The sequence below is a fragment of the Syngnathus scovelli genome, chromosome 7, assembly GCF_024217435.2.
Source record: "Syngnathus scovelli strain Florida chromosome 7, RoL_Ssco_1.2, whole genome shotgun sequence".
NCBI classification, from domain to species: domain Eukaryota; kingdom Metazoa; phylum Chordata; class Actinopteri; order Syngnathiformes; family Syngnathidae; genus Syngnathus; species Syngnathus scovelli.
Window position 1 is genome coordinate 4,526,907 of NC_090853.1, and position 27,040 is coordinate 4,553,946.

At 48.4% G+C, this 27,040-nt stretch overlaps 4 protein-coding genes and 1 long non-coding RNA gene across 5 annotated transcripts; 4 read left to right on the forward strand and 1 right to left on the reverse strand.

The window, feature by feature from the left end:
• The first annotated feature begins 635 nt into the window (after positions 1-635).
• rcbtb2 (regulator of chromosome condensation (RCC1) and BTB (POZ) domain containing protein 2) lies at positions 636-5,625 on the forward strand. The gene is made up of 12 exons (XM_049725559.2): positions 636-849; positions 1,506-1,647; positions 1,965-2,115; positions 2,175-2,341; positions 2,433-2,591; positions 2,855-2,962; positions 3,036-3,178; positions 3,260-3,450; positions 3,762-3,888; positions 4,583-4,722; positions 4,797-4,927; positions 5,068-5,625. The coding sequence occupies exons 2-12, from the start codon at positions 1,522-1,524 to the stop codon at positions 5,206-5,208; spliced, it is 1,584 nt and encodes a 527-aa protein (XP_049581516.1). The 5' UTR covers positions 636-849; positions 1,506-1,521; the 3' UTR covers positions 5,209-5,625.
• Positions 5,626-6,806: 1,181 nt separating this feature from the next.
• On the forward strand, positions 6,807-8,716 carry lpar6a (lysophosphatidic acid receptor 6a). Its single transcript, XM_049725560.2, has one exon. The coding sequence runs from the start codon at positions 7,370-7,372 to the stop codon at positions 8,450-8,452; it is 1,083 nt and encodes a 360-aa protein (XP_049581517.1). The 5' UTR covers positions 6,807-7,369; the 3' UTR covers positions 8,453-8,716.
• A 2,854-nt stretch (positions 8,717-11,570) lies between these two features.
• Positions 11,571-18,442, forward strand: LOC125972467 (integrin-linked protein kinase). Its single transcript, XM_049726172.2, has 13 exons — positions 11,571-11,723; positions 12,705-12,935; positions 15,367-15,532; positions 15,859-15,954; positions 16,019-16,115; positions 16,191-16,274; positions 16,385-16,470; positions 16,547-16,656; positions 16,741-16,868; positions 16,939-17,060; positions 17,129-17,228; positions 17,349-17,479; positions 17,568-18,442. The coding sequence occupies exons 2-13, from the start codon at positions 12,847-12,849 to the stop codon at positions 17,715-17,717; spliced, it is 1,359 nt and encodes a 452-aa protein (XP_049582129.1). The 5' UTR covers positions 11,571-11,723; positions 12,705-12,846; the 3' UTR covers positions 17,718-18,442.
• LOC125972472 (uncharacterized) lies at positions 12,338-14,455 on the reverse strand. Its single transcript, XR_007482820.1, has 2 exons — positions 14,292-14,455; positions 12,338-12,954 (listed from the first exon to the last, which is right to left on the reverse strand). It is a non-coding gene; the product is annotated as an uncharacterized lncRNA (long non-coding RNA).
• Positions 18,443-18,795: 353 nt separating the features above from the next.
• apbb1 (amyloid beta (A4) precursor protein-binding, family B, member 1 (Fe65)) lies at positions 18,796-24,832 on the forward strand. The gene is made up of 14 exons (XM_049726169.2): positions 18,796-18,962; positions 19,928-20,481; positions 20,587-20,792; positions 20,914-20,973; positions 21,042-21,121; positions 21,196-21,262; positions 21,356-21,502; positions 21,611-21,738; positions 22,086-22,200; positions 22,276-22,354; positions 22,419-22,499; positions 22,573-22,688; positions 22,833-23,009; positions 23,242-24,832. The coding sequence occupies exons 2-14, from the start codon at positions 19,950-19,952 to the stop codon at positions 23,395-23,397; spliced, it is 1,944 nt and encodes a 647-aa protein (XP_049582126.1). The 5' UTR covers positions 18,796-18,962; positions 19,928-19,949; the 3' UTR covers positions 23,398-24,832.
• Positions 24,833-27,040: the final 2,208 nt, after the last annotated feature.

Below are 27,040 nucleotides of genomic sequence, written 5' to 3' on the forward strand. Positions count from 1 at the left end.
ATTGTTGAGTTGAGCTGCAGGCCACAAGAGTGAGGTCCACTTGACAAACATGTATATTTTAAAAAAGTGACAGAGAATTCTTATTTACTGTATGCAGCATTATGGTTGTAGCGCCACCTGCTGGAAAGTAACTAAACCCCAAGTCTAACTAAAAAACAGTATTTGTAGTCACACACCATACATTCTCATATAATACCTGTATACTGTACAATACGTAACAAATAGTAAATTGCTGTTACTATCATTTGGATTTTAAAAAAATGTATGACGGTATTGAATGACTGACGAATACAAAATGTAAAAAATAACGTCAATATAATTTTAAAAAATAACGTATATTAATTAAAACAATTTCATGGATATGCACATCACCGTTGTGTTCGGAATCCATACATTTTGAGAAACCCTTGATGCTTGAACAAATCAATATACCGGAAGTAGTACCATTGGCAGCATCCAGAAGTAAAATCATTACACTCGCGTAAATTAAGAAAATCGTCATATTAATATTTTTTATTTCATTTTGAGGTGTGCATTTGTATATTGCAAATGGACGTGCATATGTTTTACAGTACATTCTTTAAATGAAATAAAATTCGCGATGCGTTTCAACGCAGCGTCAAGATACCGGAAGTTCCGCTACCCGGCAGATGCTAAGCTAACTGAGCTACTAGCGGATGTGTGTAGCAGCACTAGGTTGCGGCGTTTTGCCAAGTTGCCAAACTGCCTTTACGATGAACCGGACTCCAACTTGACCTGTTAAACTTGTTTCCAGGATAATTTTACAAACCAACTTGTAGACGGCGTCTAGAAAATACTAAAGTGTTGCTCTGTCTATCAACAAGCAAGGTAACCGTCAAGTGAAACATGACAGCTTATCGCTTTTGATTGGGATGGCCGTTGTTTTTAGCCTAGCCTCTCGAGCTAATGGGGTGACTACTGCTACTTTTCAGAAGTGCATTGTGACGTTTTAATTTTTGTCAAATCAAGTTCAGCAGGTGCTGTCAATTGTCGCTTGAAAAAAAAATAATATTTTATGTTGATGTCAGACCAACGCGATGGTGTCATCACTCTATGCAACGTTTCAATGTGTGATCTTTATTGTACTATATTTCCAATTAAATCGTTCAGGGAATTTACAATTACGTTATTCCAGTCTCTATGCAAAACAATTGGTATGATGATTTGTAAACTACAATGGATCTTAGATTTACATTTTCAATAGAAAATTTGTTAAAGCAATTTACATTTTTGCTTTGGTGCCATCTGGCGACATGATCTCAACCAAGTATGGTGACGTGAGGAGGACTTTCGTTGTGACGTAATTTGTAATTTGCCACCATCTATCAGCATCTTTACCTGTAGATTTTCTATTGGGGGAATCCTCCTGGGTTTGTTGTATTACAATTTTGGTTTTGTAAGACTCCAAGATAAATCTTGACATTTCACATCTGATCATCTTGAACATATTTCTTTGTGGTTTCCCAACCCTTCTTGTGCCGCAGTGAGTGATCGAGTGGCATGCTGGACGTGGGGAAGTGGCCAGTGTTTGCCCTCCTCCCGCCTGAGGAACTCCGCCTCATCCGGCAGGCGTGCGTTTTTGGTACCGGCGCCAACGAAGCCCTTTATGTCACCGTCAATGACGAGGTAACGACGGCGAGTCTTCGCCTCGTGCATTCCAGGTCGAACCAGGTTTCAGATACATGCGACGTGCTGAGGCTTTTGGGGGGGGTAAGCAGATGGAATGGCGCTATCTTTAGCCGTCAGGACTTAATTCTAGACAGTGAGGGCGGAGATTCAAACGGCTCATTTGTTTTGTTCCTCTTAAAGAATCACAATCTGCAACTTTGTTCGTCCAAGTCCTCAATTTGCAAAGAAGTTTGCTCCCGATGCCACCTTACATGTTCAACGCATGAAGTCCGCTTGAATATTTTGAAATGCGGTGCCTTTTTGTCTGCGTGCAGGTCTTCGGTCTAGGCACCAACTGTAGCAGCTGCTTGGGCCTCGGCGACCTGCAGAGCACCATCGAGCCGCGCAGGATCGATGTCCTCTGCGGCAAGAAGATTGTGTCACTTAGCTACGGAACCGGACCGCACGTGGTGGTCGCCACTTCGGGTAAAGCTGGTGAAAGTTTGCAGCCTATTTCAAGGAAACTTGAACGACTTTCTGCGCAGATGGCGAGGTGTACGCATGGGGCCACAACGGCTACAGTCAGCTGGGCAACGGGACCACCATCCACGGGCTGACCCCCGCCCTGGTCTCCACCAACCTGCAGAATAAGAAGGTTATCGAAGTGGCCTGTGGCTCCCACCACACCATTGCCCTTACCACAGAAGGAGAGGTACTGATCTTTACGTGTCTTTCCCACCTCATCTTATATACAACTTTTTTTTTAAATTTAAGCCAGCGTTTGCTGTCACCCCTGCCTTCAGGTGTACGCCTGGGGCTACAACAACTCGGGCCAGGTGGGATCAGGGTCCAGCGCCAACCAACCCTCGCCGCGCCGGGTCAGCAGTTGCCTGCAGAGCAAAGTGGTGGTCAACATCGCCTGTGGGCAACTGTGCTCCATGGCTGTGCTGGACAACGGCGAGGTATCGAGTTCTTTCACTTGCAAATCCACTCACATTTAGATCTTGTAATTGGTCAGAGCATCATTAAAGATTAGCAAAATTCATTTCAGGAGACTTTTTCTTTTTTTTCTTTCAAACTATGAAGAACTTTAAGCCTCGTCCTGCAGTGAGAAATTGGTTACTAAATTAAGAAAAGTTCAATTTGAGCGCTGATGTCAGAAGATGCATCCAATAAGGGAGGGGCTAGCGACGTGAGCCTATTTCACCCCCCCCCCCTGTTGCAGATCTATGGTTGGGGCTACAACTGCAACGGTCAGTTGGGTTTGGGCAATACCGGCAACCAGCAGACGCCGTGCAGGGTGGCGGCTCTTCAGGGAATCAAGGTCGTCCAGGTAAGAGTGAGGCCGTTAGCCTTTTAATGACATCAGCAAGCGCACCCAGGCCCTTTTCTCTCCCGCCTTGCAGGTGGCTTGCGGCTACGCGCACACGCTGGCGCTCTCCGACGATGGCTTTGTTTACAGCTGGGGGGCCAACTCGTACGGCCAGCTGGGCACGGGCAACAAGAGCAATTACTCTCTCGCCACGCTCATCAGCACTGACAAGGAGAGGTGCGTAAATACCCGCACGACATGCTAAGTAGAAGTGTTTGAGTGAATTAAAGGCACCGCTGTATCCCCCCCCCCCCGCAGCATTGTGGAAGTGGCCGCATGCCACACCAGTCACACGTCTGCCGCCAAGACGCAGAGCGGCCTGGTGCTGATGTGGGGCCAGTGTCGTGGTCAGGTGGTGACCAACCCGCACCTCACGCACTTCACCTGCACCGACGACGTTTTCGCCTGCTTTGCCACGCCCGCCGTCTCGTGGCACCTTCTCACCGTCGGTGAGCCCGTGGGGAAATTTTCCCTTCAACTTCTGTTAAAGCCCTTTCACGCTACACTTTGTTTTACATCTCCATAGATATTTTTTATGACCGTATTGTTAGCGGGCTGTCATGCTAGCGGGCTCTTTTATGTGACCGTGGAAGCATTCGAAGAAATGGAAAAACAGGAAAGTCTGTTTCCTGCTCATTCCTTCTGACTCGACTGCAAACATTCACTGTGCCCATTTTTCGTTCTTTTGTTTTTGTTCTATTGTTATTGGATTTCAAAAACCTTAAGAGACTTTTTTTTTTTTTCCCCCCGCGTGCCGCAGACAGTGACGACTACCTGACGGTTGCACAATCGCTCAAAAAAGAGTTTGACAGCCCCGAGATCTCAGATCTGAAGTTCCTAGTGGACGGAAAGTGCATCCATGTGCACAAAGCTCTACTAAAAATAAGGTAAGTTTAATTCTCGCATGTCAACCAGAGCGAGCAGTCGATTGAGCAAAACGTCCGTCGTCGCGTAGGGAAGGTCGAACTTTTTCCAGCGTGCTGCGGTGAAAGAACACCGCGTGTCCGCGGCGGCGTTTCCCCTCGGTGTCAAAAGGGGAAGCCCAGGCAGACGTATTGTTTCCGCGTTAGTCTTTTTATAACGGCGTTCCCTGGACACGGAGCGTCTACATTCTTGTTAGTCGGAAGGAGCCAGACAGTCTGCTTGCTGCGTCGGCGGTGGCGTTAACCTCAGTACGCCGCGGATATGCAGCACTTCAAAAACGCCTGCCTGTGGCGTGAGGATCGCGTGTCCACTGAGCTGCTGGAGTTGCACTTTAACTGAGGAAGTCTATGTTTGTTCAGCTCCGCATGTTGTACAGATAAGGCCGCTGGAAAAGGCACACACAGGACGCAGCCTCTATACGATGATGGAGCTCTTCAGCTCATATTTGATGAAAATATGACTTTGCTTTCAGTTTTATGTTCTCTCTTTCAACACAGGCATGAAATAGTACTTATGGTGCCATTACATCGTAGTTTTGATATTTTTATGCAGGCATTAGCAATCACCACTCCCCCCCCCCCCCCCCACCCCTTGCATTCAGGCTTGGCAGATTCCTTTGATTCCAAATGGTTATTTTTTTTAATTATTCCTCCGCAGGTGTGAATATTTCCGCGTGCTGCTGAATGAAACGGATGAGGACACCATTGAAATCCAGCAGTTCCCCTTCCTGGTGTACCGAGCCTTCCTGGAGTACCTCTACACCGATTCCATAAATCTGCCACCAGAGGATGCTGTGGGTAAGGACACTCGGTAACACAACCAACAGTATGGACCGCTCTCCTTCCTCTGCGTCCCCCCGTGGCTTTTTCAGGCCTGCTGGACCTGGCCACCTTCTACCGGGAGAGCAGGCTCAAGAGGCTGTGCCAGGACACCATCAAGAGGGGCATCTCGGAGGACAACGCCATCACTCTGCTCTCGGCTGCCGTCAAGTACGAAGCCCGGGTAAGCTCCTGGGAAAACATGCTCTCGCTTTCGAGCTCGTTTTTTTAATTTTTCATCCCCCCTCCCAAGTATGGATTTGTGATTTTAAAGATGCCTGAGATTCGCTTTCCTTCCTGCTGACCAGACTTGATCCCTTTTAGGACCTGGAGGAGTTCTGTTTCAAGTTCTGCGTCAACCACTTGACATCGGTCACACAGACGCAGGCCTTCGCCGAGATGGACCACGATCTGCTCAAAAACTTTATCGGCAAAGCCAGCCGCCACGGGGCCTTCAGAAACTGACAGAGAAAAAAAAAAAAAATCCTCTCCACCCTTACTTGTGATAACGCCGCTACCATTCAATGTTTAGGAGTCCAACTAAGGTAAATGAAGCCCTATCGTTTTTTTTTTTTTTTTTTTCAAATATGAAGACCACAAAGACCAAAGGTTCTGCTTGTTTCGTTATTTGTTTTTCTTCACTATGATTGCGTTCTTCTGTGTGGTAGAAAATGATGACAAGAACTTCCCCTTTGTGGTATTGTTTACAGCTTTTTGTGACGTAATGTACGCCACCTGTATTTTTGGGGGTATGCAGGCTGTAAAAAAAATGATCGCCTGCTAGGACTGCAAATGTTACTGAACATTTACACTTTTATACCAGTTGCACTATGTTACATTATGTAATCTGTATTTAAAAAAAGGAAGCATAGCAAACACTCATACTTGTCTTGTCTTCTTGGTAGCTACAGTGAGGTAGAACAATGCACAATATGCTGTGGCGACCCCCCCCCCAAAGGAAAAAAAAAAGAATCACAAAAATATAGCACTTTAATAGGGGTGTGTAGAATTTTTATAAGCGCTCCCAAGTATCGATTGTGACCTTTCGTCTCACCTTCTTTTGGCGTTATCATGTGTGATACTAACTGATAATCATTTAATCTTCTTGTTGCCAGTGTACGGTCACAAAATAATATCGCCACCTACTGGCGTGGCATGCATCGGACACCATGTCCTGTTAGTGTTTTTCAGTTATTGTTTGGTTGTTCTCCATGTGTGACCTTCAAAAACCCACGCAAGAAATGTTTCCGTTGTTACAGTTTAACGCTCTTAGTGTGGTTGTTTGCACAGGTGTGACGTTGTGGGGGTTGGCGGTTGCTTTACAAGGCAAGACAAACATGGAGCTGCACGCTAACGTGCTCAAAGTGGGAACGCTTCAATCTCTTCGTGTTGTTCGCAGGAATTCCAACGTGATGCCGTCGAAGCGTGATGTCACCTGACATCGCTCGCCGTTCAAGGCCTCAGCGTTGGCCTCAAGAACTCGGGGGCGGGGGGCAACATACTTCCTGGTATTGTGAGAGCTTCAGCAGTCTTGGGAATTGGAGCACGTCTTGTGCTGTTTTTGCTCAGCCTGTGCTTGTTTGAATGTCGGGATTGTTTTTAAGCTAAAGACCATTGCGGAGGTTGCATGGCAGGAGTGTGGGTTTTCTGGAATGTTCACTCGGCTGTTTATTTTCTTGCCTATAATAGACAACTTTTGTGTTTCAATTCAGAGCTGAGATAGGAAAACAATCCTGCAGCCAATGAGGGGGAAAAAAATCAAAATTATACTTTAAAAATTTACAATAACAGTCCAGATTTTTTTTTATCCCTAGAAAACCCGTCAAAAAATGCATGTAACTACCAAAAGTTGAATTTTGTTTTTAATTTTAGGGCAAAAACGAACAAATATTTAATACGCAAATATTTTTTCTGGAATAAATATATTTTTGTGTTTGGAAATACAGTGACAAATGCGAGCTCACTGTGAAATGACAACAAAAAAAGACAAGTATGCAGCATTTGTGAGTCCAGACAAAGGGAGAGGGGGGAGGGTCCGGGGGGCGGGGAAGTGGACCGAGTCCCAGCCCAGTCAAAGTACAAAAGTGTGTGTGACTGAGTGAGAGAGCAATCGAGGGAGAGGGGGGAGCGAGCGAGCCAGTGAGCCAACGGCACAAAGGAGAAGTAGGCAGCTGCTCCTCACTGAGATAACCCACCGAAGAAGAAACAAGCCAGTGAAGACCGATCGTGACTTGCTCCGACTTTTGGTTTTGCGAGGGAAGAAGAGGACTAAGCCAGGACTTTGGTGCTCTGCATTCTTCTCATCTTGTAGATATGCCCGGCTTTCCTTTGTGCAACTTCTCAGCCTAGAGCCGCACGGTGGCGGGGGAGGAAGGGGCACGCCGGGTCCCCCCTCGGATCTCTCCACCATGAGCTGGACTTTCGCGAGGATATCAAGGATGGCCATCACGTCGGGGACGAATCGGGAGGTTTGAATCCTTGGGAACAAGTTTCCAAGGTCCAGGAATTTGGGCTATCCTCAGACCCGTGCATCAGCGATGACCTCAATAGGTCCCCACCAGTGTCCGGAATAAAAGTGGACAGTCGCTAAGCAGAGCCGCTGTCCCACGGAGCTTCCATCTCCAAGATGTTCAACGGCGTCCCGCCACCGGGTCCCGGCAACATCTCAGCGGGCAACTGCAGCCAGAACGACAGCTTCAAGTACCCACTGTACAGCACGGTGTTCAGCGTGGTGTTTGTGGTGGGCCTGGTCACCAACGTGGTGGCCATCTACATCTTCACCTGCACCCTCAAGCTGCGCAACGAGACCACCACGTACATGATGAACCTGGTGGCATCCGACCTGCTCTTCGTCTTCACGCTGCCGCTGCGTGTCTTCTACTTCATCAACCGCAGCTGGCCCTTCGGCAGCGTGCTCTGCAAGGTCTCCGTGTCGCTCTTCTACACCAACATGTACGGCAGCATCCTTTTCCTCACCTGCATCAGCGTGGACCGCTTCCTGGCCATCGTGCACCCCTTCCGCTCTCGGACGCTGCGTACCAAGCGCAACGCCAAGCTGGTGTGCGCCGCCGTGTGGGTGCTGGTGCTGTCGGGCAGCCTGCCCACGGGCTTCCTGTTGGACACCACATCGCGGCAGCGCCAACGCACCAATGCCACCTTCTGCTTTGAGAACTTCTCCTCCAGCCAGTGGAAGTTGCACCTGTCCAAGGTGGTCATCTTCATCGAGACGGTGGGCTTCATCCTCCCGCTGCTGCTCAACGTGGGCTGCTCGGTCAGGGTGCTGCAAACCCTGCGGCGCCCCCAGAAGGTGAGCCGGGACGGCGGCGCAAAGCTGAACAAGACCAAGATCCTGCGCATGATCGCCGTGCACCTCAGCACCTTCTGCTTCTGCTTCATCCCGTACAACGTCAATCTGGTCTTCTACTCGCTGGTGCGCACCAAGACCCTGAAGGGCTGCCTGGCCGAGTCGGTGGTGCGCACCATCTACCCTGTTGCGCTGTGCCTCGCCGTCTCCAACTGCTGCTTCGACCCCATCGTCTACTACTTCACCTCGGAGACCATTCAGAACTCCATCAAGAGGAAGTCGCTGGCGGGGAAGCCGTACGACGCCAAACTCTCCGAGGCCCTGCAGTCGGAATCCAGCTCCAACTTGCAGTGCGGCCTGAGGAACCTCAAATCCAAGATGCTGCTCAACGAGTCCTCAGTGTGACGCTCTCTTGGACTTTTTTTTTTTTTCATGAGCTCTAAATTCCGACTGTGGATTTATGAGGCCCTCTCCCCGATGTCCTCCCACTGGGAATTATCCTGAAATTACGCAACCACCTGGAAAGGAGTGAAGACTTTTGGAAATGCTTGTTGCTACTTTTAGTACACTTAAATTAACATGCGGGGTTAAAGGTCGGATGGGTTTTTTGAGCACAGCAGTGGATGAAAAGCTTAAATAAAACCATTTGCACCAGAAAGCAAAACAAAACACTTGTTTCTTTACATAAATGGAGATGCGATACCAGTTTGAGATGACGCATACTTTACTACACTTGCTTCCAGCCAGATTGAGGAAACGAGCATCTCGCTTCACTCTGGCAGGGAGTGCCAAGTTCCTGTACGGAAGTTTTGCGCAACCATTGAGAGAAATCATGCACGCAAGCGGGCAATTTTTTTGATCAAGCAGATCATATCTGAGAATAGAAACTGCTTGAAATTGATGACCAGCCATGCTTTCTTTGGGGGAGGTTAGATAAAGCGTATGTTTGCGTGCCTCTGTGGGGGAATATCGTGAGTGTACAATGTTTTGTAAAATAAGGGCATCAGTAGAAGTTTTCTTTTAAAACACTTAAACATGAGCTGCAACATAAAAACAAGTTTTAGGGTTGTTTGCAAATTATTTTTTTATCTCTCCTCCATTTTAGGAAGAACATTCAAACTGGTTTTGCTTCCAACAGTGCAAAACAGATGGCTGGGTGTGAGGTGGATTCCCATGCCACGCCACCTTTAGGTTGAGTCAAGGGCGTGGGCGGGACTCCATTGCTGTTGTGAAAACAGACCCTGGTTTAAGATGCGTCATGATAGAAAATCCAAATATTTGCCGTTTCGCACTTTCAAAATAGCGGCTGGGGAAAAAAGGTCACAATAAACCTACGACTGGTACTGTATCTTCTTCCTTGGGGGAGGTAATAAACAAAGCTTCGTTTGCATATACAAAGCTTATCTAATCAAGCTGACCTCCGCCTCTGACAAAACACAGACATGCATTCTGCTTGCTCTTTTTTTCAAGGGAGCTTTTTTTATTATCTTGTTTTATTTTTAATTTTTGCATCGAGGCTACGCGAGGCTATCACGCTTGCACACAGCAGCTGTGTTGAGGCTGACAAGCTCCATCGGGGTCATGCCAGCCCGGACCATCTAACGGTCCACTTCCTGTCGGTTGAAGGCGGCCATTTCCAGACGTGTAGAAGCATCTTGGTTAAACTAATAATAGGACCGGACAATTTTTGCATCAAAGATTGTTCTTGTAAAATTGTCACCTCAAAGAAATGACTTTGAGGACATTTATTTCATGTACATGCCCCATTGAAGATATCCTGCAAAAAAAGTGTGACCTCAGAAAATTTCTGAAACCAAGGTGTTGTTTTTATCAGGCAAAAAAAAAAGCTGCATGAAAGAAATTTCTTTGCTTTTTTCACTCCTTGCAAATTCCTCCTTTCAAGATGTCGCAAAAGTCGGAAGAGGAGGAGGACGACAACGGCGGTGGGGGCAAACGGGAGTCTCTGCTTCGGATAATGAAGCATTTCCCGCCCTTGAATGCTTGGCGTGCCTTTTCAAGTTACATTGGGAGGAAATGTCTGCTATTAAGCTGATATCAGCTGCGTCCATTTGACATGTCCAAGATACTGCACCTTGTCTTCACTCTTCTTACCGCTCTGTAACCGCACAAGTTGACTCGAGCGCCAACACCAAGCCATTGTTGAGACCAAAAATGAGAAGCAGCACTGGGCTAATCAACAACATCAACAGTACGAGAGGTATGAGAGGACTTCCCCCCACACATCACCCCCCCACCACGCTCCCATCTAAACAAACCTTATCAAGCTAAGTGCCTTAGCATTAGCATGATGAAACATTTTACACCTAAAGTTGTGCAAAGATGAAATTGAGGAAAGAAAAGTAGCAATATTTCACAATACAACTAAGTCTTGATTCAACTCGCTTTATTTCCTCTTTCACCTTTATTTATTTATCCTGCAAAGCATTGCTTTCCATGCAGCTCACAAGGCCAAATTCAGTAGCAAAAAGGCAAACTTGCTGTTAGGTTGCATTTTCACAGGCAGCTGTCTCAGTACTTTAAAGTCCCAAAGTCCCAATGATCATCGTCACACACACATCTGGGTGTGGTGAAATTTGTCCTCTGCATTTAACCCATCCCCATGTGATTTTGATCCATCCCCTGGGGGAGAGGGGAGCAGTGAGCAGCAGCGGTCCCGCGCTCGGGAATCATTTGGTGATCTAACCCCCCAATTCCAACCCTTAATGCTGAGTGCCAAGCAGGGAGGCAATGGGTCCCATTTTTATAGTCTTTGGTATGACCCGGCCGGGGTTTGAACCCACAACCTTCCAGTCTCAGGGCGGACACTCTACTACTAGGCCACTGAGCTTTAGTCCAGAAAAGCCATTGGCCAAGCTTTTCATGTGGCAAGACAAAGCAAGGAAGTTCTTACTGCCTTCGCTTCCCTTGAGGGGTGCTGACAAACATTAAAACATGACTAAAGTTCATATACCCTTGTAGTAATGCTCAATGTGGCTCCCTCTAGTGGCACACAAAAGAATCACTACCTAAAATGAACTACTAAATTCATATACTCTTGCAGTAATTCTCAATGTGGCTCCCTCTAGTGGCACACAAAAGAATCACTACGTAAAATGAAATACTAAGTTCATGTACCCTTGCAGTAATTCTTAATGTGGCTCCCTCTAGTGGTACACAAAAGAGTCACTACCTAAAATGAAAGAGAAAGAAGTTCGCTGGATTGTCGCACAAAATTATGATGCAAAATATATTTAATTCATTACATTCTATTTCATGATGTTATTACTGTACTTGTGAAATTTCGGAAGTGAGAAATATGTTACAAAAATATGTTGCTGTGTTTTTTAGGGCTAGAAGACTGATTTATAATAAATATATTTATTTTAATATTAAATGTGGGGTTAGGGGTAGGACATAAGATGGACATTGGGACCTTATCGATTTTATTTACATCTGAAGAATCCTTCCCCTGAGGGTATAATGTTTTGATGCAATGTTTCACATGGCCTGCAGGGGGGGCAGTGCCCCCTCCGGCTACCATAACAGGGTAGCTTGTCCCTCCTTGCGCGAGGGTGTGGACGTGGGCAGACGACTCGGCGCGGTTCAGTCTCTCCGAGACGGGAAGGAGCACCGCTATAAACTTCTCCCGAGGCCTCCGGTTACTCCTTTACATCTGGTAAGCCATCGCCTCGGACAGTTTTGGTGACTCGAGGCCGCCCGTCGTGCTTGTTAAACGGCGAACCGACGCCGACTTTTTTGTCGCTGACCTGCAATTGCCGATGAGAGAAGCGGACCGTCAAGAATGGAGGTTAGCTTGCTAGGCTGCAGCTGCCAAAGTACCCCCAGGCCCTCTCCTTTTTTTGCTTCCTCTTCCTTTTACTCGAGTGTGATGTCGGCTGAGCGCTCCGTGTTCTGGCCTGTTGAGTGGAAATCAACAAGTTTGCTTTTTCCACCACGTTAGCGCGATGGCAGGCGGTGCTAGCCCGACTAACTCATCAAACTTCGCCTTCATATCGAAAAGACTTTGACGAACACTTTAGGGTGATCTTCTACGTAGTATCTAATTTATAATCGCCATTCTACAGTTCTAAGTGTTCAACAAAATTCAATTATCAACGCACTTTAGTGTAAGAAGCGTTCCAGTAAATCAATATTATTATTACCAATATTACGAGCAATGTTGGTTATTTTTCTTGACGAGATCGTCAAAGATCAAACTGGAAACATTTAAGTAACCGTCACAGGCAAACAACAGCAATTCCTCCATTTGAGGAAGCAACAGCTTGCAAATATTTGGTTGAATTTATTGGCAAATGTTCACAAACGACCAACAAACAGTCGAAAACTTTCTTATCGAGGTGATTGAAAATGCATTTTGACTTAAAAATATATAATTTTGATTATATTAGTTGATCCTATATATATATATAGTTATACCTATACTATATTATTAATTCTAAAACAATTAGAAAATATAAATTACATTCAATCTCGGTACAATAAGCATTGCGCTAATTTCTCTAATACTGTCAATTTGAGATGAATCACGTGAAAAATGTCCTTTGCCCTCTCAAGGGTGAAATTTAAAATTGCAATATTCTTTGAAAGCTGTACAGCCTGCCCCAATTATTTCCAACACGCTTCTTTTCCATTTCAGGCTTCTGCGAGCGTCCTCCTCACCCCCCCAAGAGGCTCAGCGACCGTGTCCCTCACTGGTTTCGGTGAGGGACGGATGAAAGCTCCGTCTCGCCGCTTCAACGCAGTGTCGTGCCGCTCGGGCTAACGTCGGGCGTTCCAAAATGGATGACATCTTCACACAGTGTCGGGAAGGCAACGCGGTGGCCGTGCGCCTCTGGCTGGACAACACGGAAAATGACCTCAACCAAGGGTGAGAGTTCCTGCGCCTCCTTAAAAAAGGCATTGAATACATGAATCTTTAATTGGCATTAAATGTCTTTTAAATATTACCAGACAATTAGTAGGATTTTATGGTGGTAAGCAGTTAATTAGCATGTAGACCAAATCAGTCACTGCAACCAAATTAATTTGTGCATTTTTGCCATTGGCAATTTCAAATACAGTTCTGTCCTGTTTTTAATTAAAGGGATAGATATCATTGTTTTGAAATACAACTTGTCTAAAAGGGACGCTTCGTGCCCAAGTTAAAAATTTGCCGGCGTGACTCAGCCCTTTGGCTGCCTCGGCTGACTTCCAGTTGCAGTGGCACAGCAGTTTGTCCCCCGAGGACGCCGGCCTGGAATTGAACCCGCTTCCTCGGAAGCGCGTGTTTATGGGTCGGGCATCGCCTGATGTCAGCGCAGGAAGCTGGCCGCGATGCCGGCGATGCAGCCGAGGCTTGCCAACGCCTCTCCCGACCCGCTTGAAGGCGTCCGCAGCGGTCCCGGGCCGACTCTTCCATTAGCCGATGAGCGCGTCGAACTCCTCGCTCCCCCCAGCTAGCTGATTTATTGCCTCAGGCGGGAAGAAGAGGAGCGCGCCCCCGCCCCCCCCCCCCCCCCCCCCCCCAAGAGGAAAACTGGGATTGTGTTTGACCTTCAAATCTCAGCGTGAAATACTTTGCGTCCTCCCGGATTGTTTACTCTGCCGCCACAAAACGCAAAGCGTGGCTGGCGCATGCTAAATCTCCTTACAAGGAATAACACGCGGGCAGCCGCAGTCGCGCTCCCGCCCGGCAGGACGACTGCGCTGCAGCGGCTCCCCTATCCAAGTCGTGTTTGGCCAGACAGACAAGTGTGCGCGGAATGCGCATCTCGCCCCCGCCTCGCTCGGCCGATTCCGTTTTCGACATTCCTCTTTATTCTGCCGGTTGGAAGCCAGCTCAAATCTTAAACTGCTGCACTTGAAACTTTGCCCTCGCTGCCTCCATTTCCAAACGTTTGTCCCCAAACAAGCACTCGCTCGGCTTTCCTCTGGCTTACCGCTTCAGTCCGTCGTCTTTATTTAGCTACGCCGCTAACGCCGCTAGCTGCGCAGGCTGCGCAGGCTGCGCAGGCTGAGCTCTGTCGAGTAAAGGCTCCTTGTTTGGGATGGCGAGGCGGGAGCTTTACGGGGTGTTTGCTGATTTTATATATAACTCCCTTTGTCAGCACGGTGGGAAGCGGACATTTAGTGGTCGCCGTAACTTCCGCTGACACTTTTTATGAATGAAAGGCCGTAGAAATCGCTGCGTCCGGAGGGATCCGTTCCCGTCGTCATCAGTTGATTGGAAAATGGAATGAATCACGCTTGGTCGCTCGTTTCCTCAGATTTCGCCGACCGGCCGGCGGCGAGGCTTTCCTTGTGACGCATCTGCCGGACTGAGGCCCGTTGGCAGGTGCAAGCGCCTGAAATAAATGACGGCAGCCCGCCACGAGGGGCTTAGAGCGGGAGGGGGAAGATATGTCGAGCTCAAAGCGAAAATCGAGCTCTGCCGCAAACTTGAGAATCCGGAGAGCTTCAAAGTGCTACACTAATGCTAACAGGAGCGGGAAAGTCGATATTCACATGCTGTTTTTGGCTCATCAATGAGCAAGATTTATCCACAAATGACTCAAGAAGGTTGTCGATCACGGCCGCTCCTCTGTGGTGCTCTCCGCTCAATTCTCCGTCATTTTGTTAGCAGTTAAGATCTTATTCACAGATGCATCAGACTTCCTTCCGGGGACTTGAGTTAATTAGTTTTTGGGGTTTGGCCTTCTACTCTGACAGGAAATGAGCCTCCTCCCGCCCGATGCATAGATAGACCTGTGTAGTGGGACTGACTGGGTCTGCGCGGGACGTGTTAGCACAAGCCAGTGAAGCGGGAGGCCGGGGCGGAAGCTTGACTTGCCTTCATAATGCTCTTTCAGTTCTCTCTGGTCTGATTATTGTGCGTCTGTGTGGGGACTTGAATTTGAAGCGAGACAGAGGAGACGAGCCAAACTGCCAGAGGAATGAAAAAAAAAAACTAATCGACATAGAACAGATGGAGCTCTCGCTGCCCTTAGAAGGTCTGCGTCGGCTTTTGACTGAATGGCTTGTGTCATTCTGCTGAGCACATCAGAAGGCCCACTGTGTCAGCCACAATGCTGCTCAGAACAGATTGTGATGCAATCAAGTCAAGACACACTGCGCCTGTGGGATAAAAAAAAAAATCTTCCGAGGAGCGGGATGGGCAGAATGGACTCAGGACCCCAATTGGCACATGTGAGCCAACTTGACATCCGGGCCGCGCTTGCACAAGGGACAAGTTGACACACGTGCCGGGCCGTCTTGACGCACAGCCCGACTTGACTCCTAAGTGAACTTAAGTCTATTAAAGTGATGTTGCAACTTTGCAGGGACGACCACGGCTTCAGCCCTCTGCACTGGGCGTGTCGGGAGGGCCGCTCGGGCGTGGTGGATATGCTCATCATGCGAGGCGCCCGCATCAACGTCATGAACCGCGGGGATGACACGCCCCTGCACCTGGCCGCCAGCCACGGACATCGCGACATTGTGGGCAAGGTACTGGAAAAAGTGGGCGACTCATCCCTCTAATGTTGTGTCATCAAGTCACAGACGAATATTAGATGCCTCAAAATGGTCTCTATTAGTTGCAGCCAAACTGGCGCCATCTGGTGTACAAAATGTCTGTCCAAATGTTTTGACGATCTTTTTATGGTTTGGAACAAATGTCATGATGCGGCTTTGTCATTTTCGGTTAGTCTCGCAAACAACTTTTGAAGGCCTCGTTTTGATTTTCGATTGTGTCAAGACAGAGCTAGCAAAAATATAAACCTCGGGTGCGTACGCTGGCCGTCTCTGATGTCTGGTCCTCTGTTTGCCGGCAGCTGATTCAGTGCAAAGCGGACACCAACTCCGCCAACGAACACGGCAACACGCCACTGCACTACGCCTGCTTCTGGGGACAAGACTTGGTGGCGGAGGTTAGTGGAGGCCCGTTTTGCTCAGTGCTCAATTGCTCCAAGCTTTTGCTTCTTGTCCGCCTAGGACCTGGTGACCAACGGGGCCCAAGTGAGCATCTGTAACAAATATGGCGAGACCCCCCTGGACAAAGCCAAGCCTCACCTGCAAGGGCTTCTCAGAGGTATCAGCCCCGTTTTCTGGCTCGTCACTATTTGCCGGTCACTCTTCACTGCTCATTCTGCCCTTTGCTGTGCAGAAAAAGCTGAGAAGATGGGACAAAACTTGAACAAAATCCCCTTCAAGGACACATTTTGGAAAGGCACCACTCGAACACGACCTCGTGAGTACACAACACATGGCGAAGAGCAACTTGATCAAATTCCGTCTTGAAAGTGCCACATGACTTGGCTTTTTTTTTTTTTTTTTTCCCCCTATCGCTTCTGTTTCTAGGCAACGGTACTTTGAACAAACACGCAGGCGTGGACTACAAGCAGCTCTCTCTCCTGGCTCGAATAAACGAAAACCAATCTGGAGAGGTACGTTGATGATGCGGCCAACCCTCGCCGTTCTCGACGCCAATATCTTTTTGCATGTATATTTTTTTTCACGTAGTTGTGGCAAGGGCGCTGGCAAGGCAACGAGATCGTGGTCAAAGTGCTGAAGGTCCGCGACTGGACCACCAGGAAAAGCAGGGACTTCAACGAGGAGTATCCCAAACTCAGGTGCGCTTTTTTTTTTTTTTTTTTTTTTTGCCGTCTGTCCCGTTGACTGCGACGTCACAACCGGGCGCCCTTCCTCTGTTGCAGGATCTTTTCCCATCCCAATGTACTCCCCATGTTGGGAGCATGTCAGTCCCCACCGGCCCCTCATCCCATCATCATCACGCACTGGATGCCATACGGCTCCCTCTACAACGTGCTCCACGAGGGCACCAGTGAGTACTTTGCCGGCGAGATCCCACCCACCTCGTAGTGACCTCGCTCACCGTGTCGTCCCGCTCTCAGACTTTGTGGTGGACCAGACGCAAGCGGTCAAGTTTGCTCTGGACATCGCCTGCGGGATGGCCTTTTTGCACACGCTGGAGCCCATGATCCCCCGACACTATCTGAACAGCAAGAGCATCATGGTGAGGACACGTCACCAAGGCTACATTGAGCGCCGGGTGTGACATCTCGCTCTTGGCTTGATCAACAGATCGATGAAGACATGACAGCCAGGATCAGCATGGCCGACGTCAAGTTCTCCTTTCAGTGTCCCGGCAGGATGTACTCGCCCGCCTGGGTGGCTCCCGAGGGTGCGTGATGCCGCACACCACACGCACAGTTTGGCCCAAGCCAAACTGTAACAATGACTCGTCACGAGATACGCCCTCACGGCCGTCCTGATTTCTTGGCCTGCTTGATCGTTTTTGCAGCCCTGCAGAAGAAGCCGGAGGACATCAACCGGCGGTCGGCGGACATGTGGAGCTTTGCCGTGCTGCTGTGGGAGCTGGTGACCAGGGAGGTGCCTTTCGCGGACCTCTCCAACATGGAAATCGGCATGAAGGTCAGATCTCATCCGGCTCATACCATAGAAGAAGAAAAGTTGGCTGGTCCCCCCACGATAGATTTGTTAACTCTCGTTTTGTCTTCAGGTGGCCTTGGAGGGCTTGAGGCCCACCATTCCGCCCGGCATCTCGCCGCACATCTGCAAGCTGATGAAGATCTGCATGAACGAGGACCCGGCCAAGAGGCCCAAATTTGACATGATTGTGCCTATTCTGGAGAAAATGCAGGACAAGTAAAAAAAAAAAAAAACTTGTGAACAGACATTGTACACCTCCCCCTGATGTTGCCTTAAACTGCTCACCCTCAGCAGCCGTATATTTTTCTGGAAGAGTTTTTTTTTTTTTTTTAGTGTTGCACATGTTGACTAAAGACACGTGGCTGAATAACCTGTGGAGGGCATTGACGGGTTTTGGTTGGATGTGAAAGGTGTTCCTATATCGCTGGCCTTGGGCTGAATCAAATCATGACTTTTAGAGAGATTCCAAAAGGCGCATGTTTGCTCGACCTGAGGTTTGACGCAGCACGAGTCAGCATTTTGCAAAGCATGACAAAGCATTTCTTTGTAATGACTAAAGCTATTTTTAAAACGTTTTCCCATACACCAAAAATAATACTGATGGTTTATTTTTTTGGGCTCTCGTTTGAAAATCTAGACCAAAAATGCTTTTAGTTATTTCTCTTCATGTCAAAAAATCCTTGGGAGGAAACATGAGTGTTTGATTGTGGCCATCAAAGGAAGAACAAATGGTGTACTTATTCTAAATCATTGTGGGTGCGTCTTTCTTTTTTGTTATTGCATTCTGCATGCCATTATATTTTCTTTTGTCTTCACATGCTCATCTATCTTGTCTTTTCTGTGCCTACATCGCTTACTTCTTTGCATCCGAGCCAAAATCAAATGCAACCTATACAAATGTATTTATATCTACTATATATGTATTAAATTGAAAATTATGACTAATTTTATGTGTTCATTTTCTATGCGATTCACCAAAAGCTTGGGTGTGGCAATATAAAGTGCGCTGCCTGCTTGAATCTGTATTGTGTGTATCAAATTATGTTTTACACGCGACAGAGACCAGATTTGATGTTGCGGGTTATTTTTTCGTTTCTTTGAATTTAATTGACACGGACAGTTTGGACTTTGGAGCTTTTATTCCAAATTTAATAAACATAATGAAAGCTTCACATGGAATCGTAGTCCCACGGAATCTAATCAAATGGTTGTAAATGTTGCGTCCATGAATCATCGAATTTTATTTTTTTATTTTTGTGGAGAGAAGACACACCCCTCAGATGCTTAGGCTGCGAACCGGGTAAGAGCCCCGCTGCCACTGCCCTCCTCCGCACCCCACCTCACCCCATCCCGTTTGGAGAGACCGTCGCCGTGGGCACGGTAGCAGTTTGCGCTTGCGTAATTATGGAAACATGTAGCTAACTCGCTCAACTGGACGTCTTTTGAAGCCAAGGAGGGTCCGCCGGTAAGTAAAAAGGCTTCCACACGGGCTTTAATTCGACGTTCCGGAGCTATTCGTGAAGCTAACGTTAGCTTAGCCAAAATGACGGACGGCAGTGATGGCGGATGGACGGTGCCCGACCGGCCGTTATTGTCATACGGCGGCGGGCCGAGGCATCGAAAAAAAAATGCGGCCGACGTGGCAGGGTTTCATGCAGGCTATTTGATTTCATCCCATATTATTTGATTTCACGAGTAGCAATAAATGTCACCGCGATGCCATGGTGACATTTAGGGCAACGTTATTATTAGAGATTAACTATAGCCAAAGTACGCTTCGGATCGCAAAGATTAAAACGTCATAGCAAAATGTCAGGCTTGGCTGGCTGGTTTAAATAAATGATATGATTTAAAAGTGTGTATTTAGTTGTGTAGTTTGAGTCATTCGACTCGATTGACGACGAAAACACCACTGGAGTGAGGCAGCCTCGCTAGCTTTGTAAGCTAGCATGCTAACAACAGCGAAGCTCCTCTTGTTTTGCATTTTGCATTACATTACGACCAATAAATACCACAGGGTTGCTATCGTGATATTAAATAAATGTTCTATTTTGCGAGTTAGCCTAACATCATTCCGTTTCGTCACAATCAACCCCCGGGGGTGGGGGGGTTATTGGGCACAGAACGCGAATAACGGGACCCCCCCCCCCCCCCTTATCTTTTACATGTCAATCACTATAGATTTGTCTTTAAAATAAGTCTGCATGAAATTGCATCCTAATTCAAATGCTTGCTGAGGTCACGAGCACCCCCTGGAACCCCCCTCACGCCCCCCTATTTGAGAAGGACTGCTCACGAGGCTGCCATAAGATTTCTTGAAATGATTTCATCTCACTAAAGCTAAATGCTAATGTGGAAATGAGCAATAAACCGTACAGAGCAGCAACACGCAGAAGCAGAGTATATTGTCTCCCCTATGTCGGTCCCCAGCTACGTGGAACGTGAAGCAGCGATGGGCGGCCACGACGACGACGTCAGGCCGTACGTGGCCAACAAGCAGCGCGACGAGGAGCTGAGAAAGAACAAGCTGAACGACTGGTGCGAGCACGAGTCGACGGGCAACAAGGCCAAGTGGCACAAGGAGGGTCAGAACCAGCTGCGCAAGGTGAGCGAGAACCAGCAGGAGCAAGACCACAACTGCAACATCAGCCACAATGGCAACCCGGACGGGGGACGGGACGAGTCCCCCAAAGCGGCTACCCGGGAAGAGGCCAACAACATCCTCAACGAGCCGCTCCTCATCCACGCCGTGGACGAGGATGAGAAGGAGAAGGAGAGAGAAGAGGAGGACAAGGGGGAGAAGTCGGAGGAAGCTCCTCCAGATGAAGAGGGCACCCCCAAAGGACAAGAGGGAGGTGTCCCTGGCAGGAGCGCCTGCCTCCTGTTCGCCAACGTCAACGGGATACCGAGCGACGATGAGGCCGAATGGTCCGCCGCCAGCCCCGACAACGCTGCCGATGCTTCTTCTCCCAACGGCAACCGAGGTAAGCGCCATCAAGCACCGGAGAACTTGAGGCGCCCGCGGCTTCTTGTTCCGTGACAAGCACGCAGAAGCCAAGCCTGCATTTGTCTTCATCGCCCCCCCCTAGACTCCTTCTGGGACTCCAACGCCTTCGAGACGGACACGGACCTGCCGGCCGGCTGGATGCGTGTGCGTGACACGTCGGGCACCTACTACTGGCACATCCCCACCGGCACCACCCAGTGGGAGCCCCCCTCCCCACTAGGGCAGGTGGGCGACTCCACGATGCCCTCCGCCATGTCTCCGGAGAGGACGCCGTGCGACGAGCCCGAGGTCAGACCCCCTTTCGAATCCCAAACATTTGAAAGACCCGAGCGAGCCAGCGAGGGAACTTTGTCGCACGTCTGTGTTTGCGTGCTCGTATTTGATCGGCCAATGTCGTGCGTGTTCTCAGGAATCCTGGCCTCAGTTTTCCAGCATAGAGGAAGGCGGCGCCGACGGACAACTGTGGAAGGTAACTAGCTTTGAAAACGCGTGGCGCATGCAGGAGTCCAACTCATCTCTAAACCGTGGCGTCCGCAGGAGGAAGGAGAGGCCGCGTCGGATCAAAGCCTGCGAGAGTTTGAGGGGGCCACTCTCCGCTATGCTTCCATCAACCTCAAGTAAGTTCTCTTAGCGTCACGTCAACAGGCGTTGAAAGGAAAACTGACTAAACCTCTTGTCGCTCACGCTGAAGCTACAACTGCTCCCAGTCTGAGGATGAAGAGAACCCGGTCCCACTCTGCACCGATTTAGAAAGCAAGGTACTTGGTCCGTTCCGATATTTCGGCTATCCCTTATTTTAGCGATGAGAGTGATGGACTGTTGCTTGACCGTCTCTCTTGTGCTGGTGGCAGTGCTTTGCAGTGCGTTCGTTGGGCTGGGTGGAGATGTCGGAGGATGACGTGGCGCCGGGCAAGAGCAGCGTGGCCGTCAACAACTGCATCCGTCAGCTTTCCTACCACAAGCACAACCTGGACGACACAGCTGGCATCTGGGGAGAGGTGACGCCAGCTCTGAGACCTGAAAAAAAAAACTCCAATTCATTTGAGTTGAAGGTCACATTGCTCAGCCAGCCTTCTACTCTACTGATGCACGTCTTTTTCACACAGGGCAAGGACATGCTGATGGTGCTGGAGAAGGACACCATGAACCTGATCGACCCGCTGGGACAGACGCTGCTTCACGAGCAGTCCATCGGCAGCATCCGCGTATGGGGCGTCGGCAGGGACAACGGCAGGTCCGTTTTCACGCCCAGTGCAGCTAAACGGACTCATTGTTGTGCAACCCGAGTTTTTCCTCACTAGAGAGACGTGGCCCCTGTGAAAGAATCATTTCGATTCAACCTTTTGACTCGTTTGCTTTTCAACTCTTTGAGAGCCTCTGCTGGACATTCGAGGGTATTACAGCTGCGTCTTGCCATTGTTCTAACGCTTGTGTTTTTCTTCCATGCTGCTTTTTGCCCATGCCGACAGGGAAAGGTATACTCGAGGCCTTTTTTTTGTTTTGTTTTTTTGCTCTCTGTGTTGTGCGCAACTTTTCCGCCTCATAATGGTGAATTTCAAATTTGTGCGCTTTGTCCCGCAGGGATTTTGCCTACGTGGCCCGGGACAGTCTGACGCAGGTCCTGAAGTGTCACGTGTTTCGCTGCGACTCGCCCGCCAAGAACATCGCCACCTCTCTGCACGAGATGTGCTCCAAGGTGGGACTCGCCTCGTGCGATACGCTTTCAACATCGGGGGTCAACACCGTTTTCCTCTTTACACATTCCCGATAGATCATGATGGAAAGAAAGGCGTCCAAGCCCGGCGTGAGTCGTCTCAGCTCAGACACGGGCAAGCCGTTGTCCGTTGAAGGTAAACAAAAGCACCTCTTGAAGATGTCCGGTTGCTCACATGGATCGTTTTCTTCCTTTGCCAGAGTTTCCGGCTCCCAAGAACGAACTTTTCCAGCGCTTCCAAGTGTATTACCTAGGCTGCGAGCCTGTGCTCAAGCCAGTGGGTAAGAAAAGACTCCTCTCCCTGTTGTCACGCTTTCCTCTCGCACGTATCTGACAAGAGAACACGTTTGGCAGGCATGGATGTGATCAACGAGGTTCTGGAGGTGGCCGTGGCGGGCAAAGACAAAAATGACTGGACTCCGGTGTCTGTCAACGTGGCGCCCGCAACGCTCACCATACTTGCAAAACAGGTTCAAGAACTTTTTTTTTTCTGATTTCTGTGATTTCATTTGTTCAACATTACGGGTATGCACAAGAAATGTACATTTTCGTAGAAGAGCGACGCCGTCAACGAGGTCGAAGACGCCTTGGCTGACTAAACTTGCTTCTTTCAGACGGACGAGGTCGTGTCGGAGTGCCGCGTGCGCTTCCTGTCTTTCATGGGCGTGGGCAAGGACGTGCGTACCTTCGCCTTCATCATGGCCGACGGCCCGCGAGACTTCACCTGCCACAAGTTTTGGTGCGAGCCCAACGCCGCCAGCCTCAGCGAGGCCGTCCAGGCCGCCTGCATGGTCAGTCTTTCTGCATTTGGGAGGGGCAACCACAGAAATATCCATTTTTATCTGACTTTTATTCAGTTAAATTTTGTCACCCTAAAATGTTGATATCAACCACACGTTGTATATTTGCTCACATCATAAAACATCTTAGTCCCGTCATTACATTTGAATTTGTCCATTATCTTACAAAGTATCCTCATTCTTTGTGTTGTTTCCATTTTAACATTGTACTTTTGTTTTGAAGCTGCGCTACCAGAAGTGTCTGGACGCACGTCCGCCCAGCCTGGCGTCTTGCTTGCCCACCCCGCCCGCCGACTCGGTGGCCCGCCGCGTCAAGAAAGGAGTGCAGAGCCTGCTGGGCAGCTTCAAGAGTTACCGCTCGGGCTCCCAGTCACCTTGACGGGCCGCCGCGCCGCCAAGGTCCATGCAAAACAGCTCCGATTTTTTCCTCACACTTTTTTGACACCTTACACACTCACATGCTCAAGGGGCAAAAGGCGACCTGATTTTTTTTTTTTTTTGGGGGGGGAACTTTCCTCTCCTAATAGATGGCATTCCAGCCTTACTGGGATTCTTTGATGTGATTCTCAACTATTTTTGTGTTTTAACAGAAACAACGCTTGGAATGTTGGGACATTCGTCACGTGATAAAAGATGCTCGAACGAGCGCTGTAGATTGTCTCTCACATACACACGCACTACGTTGTTCCCTATTAGGCCTCGGCGCAATGTGTGCGTAAAAAGAGTATGCTAAGTGACACTGGAAGTTCTGGAACACACGCAACCTAAATTGTCATCCACTTGAATCTCCTCATGGCAGCCTTTCACGATAAATGCCACCATGTACAGTAGAAAATGACTTCATCTAAGATTGTTTCAAAAAACTCAGTCGCACGCCCAGCCCAATGCGTCATTTATTGTTTTATCAGTCAACTTAGTTGCCGGACACAAAGTCGCCACTAGGTGGTGCCAAAGCAGGGTGGCCATTGCTGCGGCAACCTCAAGTTGGAGGGCCAGTTGCAAACGGGGCTGCACTCGACATTTCGACTTTTCGTGCGAGTCTATGTTGAGGCTAAGCTAAGTGTGCCACATAACGCAACACACACACGCATCATCAGTGGCCATCGCTGAGATGGCGAGGGAGGCTCAGGCAGGGCGGGGCTGAGCTTCCCTCGCCGATGCGCATAACGTACGTGAGTCTTCCAAAGAGATAGTCATCGTTCTTTCGTTGATTAGCATGCAAGTTGAGTGTGCAATAAGGACCTTGTTGGAAACGTCAACAACCTGTTGCCAACGCACACACGTGCTCACATACACCCGCTCGGTCGTGCTGTACCATGCATGTTTACCTTTTTGGTGTATCCTCTGCGTCCTGTTCTCTCTCTCTCTCTTTGTGCGTGCGTCGAATTAGAAAGTAGCCGTAGAAAGCGGCCACGCAGCCGCTTTATTTTTCTTTGGACACAAAACCATGAGCATAACTTCTCCACGCTTTGTTGCTTTTACTGTGGTTGTACGCAACAAGTGAATGATCTCATCAATGATGTGTCGTAGCACCCTAGTAATGATTGAAAAAAAAAGGATGTATAAGTAATGTATAGATTTCTATCTTAGCAACACTAACCCACCCACGTCGATCACCGCCGCCTTCCTCGTCACGTTTGCTCATCGTGTCCCGCGCCCATTCCCGGCTAGTGGCATTAAGTTATTATTTCTTCCCATGTACATTTTAGATGTTCAAAAATGGATGTATATACAGTATATATATATAAATATATACATACACAAGAGGTCAGCGCACAATAAATGTCAACATATCATTGCTGTCGTTGCCGTTACCATGATTGTAGTTTTTTTATTTTAGTTGCAGTGCACACTGAAGCCACACGGGGGAGCCCTCTATCTTGTATCTCGCTAGCTATCTTTTGGTTTTCTCTTTCTTACCTTTCCTTCCCTCCTTTCCTTTAATTTGCCCTTTGATTTTTTCTCTACACCAACACTTCTTTTTTTCTTTTCCTCTCCTTTCCCTGTCCATTGTCTTTTGCTTTTTCTGTCTTGTCACATTTTCTCACCCTTTCTCCATTCTTTTTTTTCCCCTTTCCTCTGACCTTTCCTCTGTCCTTTCTTCCCTCCTTTCCTTTCCCTTACATCCTCCTCCCCCCCAACCATTCCCTCGATGAGCGCCTCTTCCCAGGGAAGAGCGTCCATTTGTTTCGTCTCGAAGCTTTGGAGATGAAAGCAAGCGGCAAGCAAACGACAAAGCCTTGCGCCCGAAACCAGCCAACGTTTGAAGCGTCCTGATGCAGTCGGGAGCCTTTGTTGGAGAAAACCTGATCTTTGCTCCACTTGAACGCCTCCGGCGTTTGCGCTTTTCAATCTCCCCTGAAGCAGCTCGTGGCTCATCTGGTTTCCTCTGACTTACCCAAAACAGATTGAACACTCTAAATTGTCCTCTAGGTGTGAATGGTTGCCTTTGTGTTTGGCCGGCGACCAGTCTCGGGCGTAACCCGCATCTCGCCCAACTTCAGTTAGAATCTTTTTATTTTGCAGGCTACTAGTAAATTAATTAAACAGGTTTTGGATTTATCTTTTCATTTGAATAATTTTTAATGAAGTTATGAAAGATTAAATAATTGAAAAAAATATTGACCTGTGTAATCTGTTTATTCCAGTTACTTTTTTTTGGGGTTGACATAAATGACGTCCAAATATGAACTAGCGTGGTTCTTCGGAGTCCTCGTTGTTCCGCTCTCGCAATTGTGCAGGTGTCACTTCCAATTTTGTGGGGGGAAACTAATCGCAAGTGTCTAATTGTTCACGCAGCCTGATTATGCGACCGCCATTTGTCTTAATGGAGATTTATTTGCGCTAATGAATGTGTAGTCTTGTGGAACATTGCTTTTCCTCCCAGCTCCTTTCTCTTTCTCCATCTCATCAGCCAATCACGAAGCGGAGCGGATGAAAGAGGCTCCTCAAGGGTGTCCCGCTGGGATCCATCCTCTTATGGAATCACCTTTAAAACAGATTTTTTTTTTTTTTTTTAAGAATAAGTACTAGTTAGATCAATTTAAAATGGAAAATTTTTATTGAAGCACACTTTTTGTTGCATAAAATGACACGTGACTTAATATTGGGGGGAAAAAAAAGAGACTCTGCTAACTGAAAAACAAAATCACAAAAACTGGGTTAGAATCCAATCAACTCGCTACTGGGCCGAAGCATGTTGACGTGACCCCCCCCGGCCTTTTTTTTTTTTGCACAATCACCGCCGCCTCCTCAAAGCAACATCCATCCATTTGTTTGCTTGATGGAAAAGCAGCAGGCCCTCAATCATCACACCAATCAAAAGCGTCGCGTCTGATTCACTCTTTTATGATTTATTTATTTTTGTCCCCCTCCCCGGCCCAACGCCTCCTCCATCAACGTCCACGGCCGCGCTCCGTGTTATGTGTCGACGAGTGACGGTGGGGGTCAGGATGAGAAAATGGAGGTCAGATGACAAGCAAACACGTGTTATTGCGGTACACTCAAACCCCCCCGAGGACTCTGCTCCCTCTATTTGCTTCTTCACCTTTTGATGCTGCCCCAAAATGGTGGCAAATAATAATGTTGATTGCAAAGGAAAGACGGAGCAGATCATGTAACAGGCAACGTAGCTTATGTTTGCTAAGGAAGATTGAAGTACCGTAACGGACCGAGTGGTTCCTCACTGGTGACCCGAGTGCGACCTTTGACACCATTTTGCATTCCATCCTCCCCAATAGACTTTGGACACACACACACCGGCTTAGAATGCTTCCGACCTCAAAGACCGCTCTCGGTTCATCCAGGCAAAGTTCTTCTCATCTCCCCAGTGACCTCAGCTGTCCCTCAGGGCTCTGTCCAAGGCCCCCCTTGCTTTTCATCATCTACCTATCATTCCTTACACATAACTCGGTCTGCTCACTTGCCCCTCCCTCACGGCCTTGTTACTTCCCTCCCGTATTGATTGTTAGAATTGCCTTCTCGTTGGGGCTCCCTCAAAATCCCGACGTAAGCTCCAACTG